Here is a 3953-nt window from a genome sequence, read left to right on the forward strand (position 1 = left end):
CGGCCACTCAAGCCGTCCTAACGAACAGTGGTTTGACACTGTCATCTGCTTTGGTCACTAATTTCCGTTACCCCTTCGTGTGTCTGTTCCTCACCTTCAAGCTAAGTATCTGTCCTGACTAAGTGACTCTGGGGCCAAAAAATTGTTTCGACCAGGATTCGAACACTAATGAATCATAAGCAACTGTATCATGGTCTTTGTATTTAGCGAACGAAAAACAAAGTCCCGCTTATCACGTAGCGCTTGACTGACAACCTTCTTCGGTTCACAGTTGTCACATGGCTTGGTGTCTTCCACTTGCCACTTGAATTTGTTGATGGAAGTTTAAAGAGATTTGGTCAGTTTCAAATGAGACTTCTTCCTATCAGTGAAACCACTCTATGTTGAAAGACCATGAAGCACTGTATTGCTGTTTCATCTATAATGGAAATCAGCAGTAGTATACATCTCGCAAAGCTCAGAGGGTTTTGAACCCGCGACCTTCCGGTAGGAAGTTGAACAACCAACCGTTCTACCACCAGCAGCTGAGAGCTAGTGTAATTTGTAGTTCCTAGCGCATATATTGTGTGTGCTCTCAACAATACTGCTTAGACATCTCTCAATCACCTACAATCGCTTGCATTTCAAAGATGTTTTCGCCGTGATTTCTTCATGTGTCGTTTTGCTTGTTCCGCAAGTTTAATTTGACACACTAACTTATCACCCAGTTTTAAGAGTCTCCTCCGCGAGTAGTACTGGATTTGTACGACAACAATACATTACATTGTTATACAAAGCTGGGCTATCGGTACTGCCGACCGCGATGGCGATATACTTTCTTCTATGATGGACTAGTACAAAAGGGACCTCGAGAGGTAGAAACCTGAGGATAACTGTTTTGGTGTACAACTCATGACACAGCCTCTCAAATTGGTGTTTTTGAAAGACGACAGGTACTGGAAACTTGAGAAAAGTAACACTGGAGAGTTGAGGAGGTCAGAAAAAAGATCAACAGCGGGGCTATTTGAGGATTCTGCTTACCGGAAATCATGTCATAATGCTGCCTGCATGACCAACTGCATTTCACTACAGTGGTTAACTACAGAACAAGCGGAGAGAAAATCGAATCAGAGTATAAGCGTTCCTTCTAACTCCATAACCACATTAGTGACTGCCTGACTGTCTGCTTTCCGGCTTATATTGTAGGAAGTGTTGAGATCAGCAAATCATTGTGAGATATTTTGCCATTTCCAATTTCATCCCGAGAGGTTTCGCACTAGTGGGCAAGGCTTTCCAGGCAATTTGCTTTTTTCTGCTAATGCCCTAACGTGGTTACCTTTCAGGAGATGCTGTATCGTCCAAGTGAAAACCAGAACCACGCTGCACCGGATATCATCTATTTAGAAGCGAATAAACTGGATGACAACTTAGCGGATGAAGGTTGAGGGCATAATGTCCATAACACAAAGAAGGGCGGTTGACCTGCTTATGCCTGGAAAAAGCCATAGGCGTTTATGTATATAAACGGTTTAATTAGAAAAAATGGTTTCAGCTGCAAGCGTCATATTCGTAATGCAGTCGAGGATTCCTTGACCATAACGATTGTCTCGACAGTAGCATTTTTTATGGATCGCCATTGGGCGTTTCAGTATCTTCGCCATTGCGATTGCAATGGTCCGTCTGCTAAGTGGACCGGTCTGAAATAGGGGAAAATGAGTAGACAAAAATCATGTGCAGAAGCAATTTTTTCTTTCTCTCTAGGAAGAAGTCAGGAGAAGCAACTAGAATTCACAGCATAACGAGATTAAATTCATGTACTTTAGGGTGTCAGGAACATTTCAGGGACAGTTTAAGTGCCACTGATAAGTAGGTTTGTTGGATGGATTTAGCAAGGTCAGAGTAGATCAACTAGTGTTGTTGGTCGTCTGCTAGGTATACCAAGGGTCAGACGATAATGTGAAACTTTAGGAATTTTTCTGGTGGCAGGCTGTCTTTGCAACTAATTGTGGTACACAAAGTAGTTTCAGTAATCTGGATTTGAAAGCGAAGACAACATATTCTCCCATTTAAGCTAAAAAAACTGAAAAAGTGGTGCTTATGTGAACAAAAAAAGAAGGGAAAAGTCCCTCGTTTCAGACAAACCATTCCTAGATTAGTTTGAAAGTTGACCCTGTACCAAATGATATTACCTAAAAATGGTTCATAAAAATACAAAGTTCGTTCAGGACCCGTTCACAGTTAGCGGTTGAATAAACAAGTTGTTTTTTGATCTGCTTTGGCCCACTGCAATAGATTATGTTCAAAACGGGCTAGCCAGATGGGCTATCACTTGCCGTAACGAAACCGCATCCCCTCGGTACTTCGTTACCCTCATCCTATCTCACCTAGACAGTCACTCTTGATGCCCATTGTTCGCCACAGAATTCTGGTTCATTTCGTCACAAACGTCATGCGTTTAGTTTTGTAATGTCACGACAGGGAGTGATTCATAACCATAATGTCCGCGTATTGATAAGTTTCATCCACATAATCTCACTGTGACATTGGTTGACACCTGTAAGTGAGCCATGACCGACTAAATGTGCGCCAATTTTTAAGCTCACCGATTAGTCCGGTTAACTGGTTGATGTGTGTTTGTTTGATCGAAGGATCTGAAAGGATGCAGGTTGACCATGACCGGTCTACTACTACATACTGATGTAGAGAGGTAAGATAATATGTCACTTGTTACGAAGGAGATAAGTAGATAAGGTTACTTTTGTATTCTTTACTTACAACGCTAAATGGCGCACGGTCTGTGAGATCCAAAATGCTACCGATCTATGGGGTACTGGAATGCAAGCAAGCAACCTAGATATTTGTATTCAGAAAAGCTGACGTGACATACGGACCTTTGAAATTCTACAAGTGACTCAAAGGGGAAATGCTTTCACAAGACTAGCGAAAATTCTATCTGATAGGTCCTCATTCGAGAAGGTGGTCAAAGGGTAGTCATGTGCTTTGGTTGATGTGTCTGAAGAATGAGAGGGGCTATATACCGTCTCCGTGAAAGCTGATCATTATGCCGTCCAGCTGCTCATTGCCGAACGGTTAATTTTTTAACCACTGATAAGAAGGTCGCATGTTCGAAAATCTGAGTTTCGTAAGATGTATATTGCTGATGATTCCGAACAAGGGTAAAGCACTTTTCAGCAGCCTTATGAGTAGCGCATTACGGATATACATGCACCGCGATATCTAGAATTTCGTAGCGGTTGAAAAATGAGGCGGTCTGGTGCAGCACATTCAGTTGCCTAGGAACATCACAAACGAGAGATCCAGCTGAGTTCCAGGTGAATCTCCCGCAAAACCAAATTTGTTTGCAAATGAGCGTATTTCGCTTGTACAGTGCTTCTCTGAATTTGAGCATAGATTGGCTTCACTGACAGGAAGACACCTCAGTCGAGTGCGAACTTTTATTGGTTCGAAACAAATGAACTACTCCCTGGAACTCAGAGACAATGCCATTCATCTTTAATAAGTTGACCAAAGTGACCAGTTTTATCCCATTAACCCATGAAACCATTCTCTTATAATTGTTCTGATGCAATCAGCTAGATAACAGTCACAAAAGCAAAGTTCTGCTCGGTATGATTTTCGTTCCGATAAATACCATGAGTGTCTGCTAGCATGTATGATTTTCAACTCAATAGTTACCTGCGTACGCAATGAGACACTTTTTGAGTTTGAGCCTGACTGCCAATATACGAATTCAGTTTCATGCTCATGATAAGGTCTGCGGACAGTACGACCATGTGCGCTGCGATAGCTCTGAAAATATATGATTCAAGCAGGTAGGTCGCTACGGATCTGAAGTACAGTAGCACTGTATCTGCATTCAAATTCTCACTTCGAGCTTCTGATGAATGACTAAATAGTTGTGTCACACCCAAATGGATAAAAGACTGATACGATATAAAATATACATAAATATT

At 41.8% G+C, this 3953-nt stretch overlaps 1 protein-coding gene across 1 annotated transcript in view; it reads right to left on the bottom strand.

Annotated features, from left to right (window-relative positions):
• Nucleotides 1–1361: 1361 nt before the first annotated feature.
• The window catches only part of T265_08036 (hypothetical protein), a gene marked incomplete at both ends in the record, with an annotated part of 180939 nt that continues 178347 nt past the window's right edge, over nucleotides 1362–3953 (bottom strand). The window contains one exon of the mRNA XM_009173730.1: nucleotides 1362–1676. Coding sequence (XP_009171994.1) covers nucleotides 1509–1676 — 168 coding nt within the window. The remainder of the gene's footprint in view (nucleotides 1677–3953) is intronic.

The sequence above is a fragment of the Opisthorchis viverrini genome (assembly GCF_000715545.1).
Source record: "Opisthorchis viverrini unplaced genomic scaffold opera_v5_200, whole genome shotgun sequence".
Lineage (NCBI taxonomy): Eukaryota > Metazoa > Platyhelminthes > Trematoda > Opisthorchiida > Opisthorchiidae > Opisthorchis > Opisthorchis viverrini.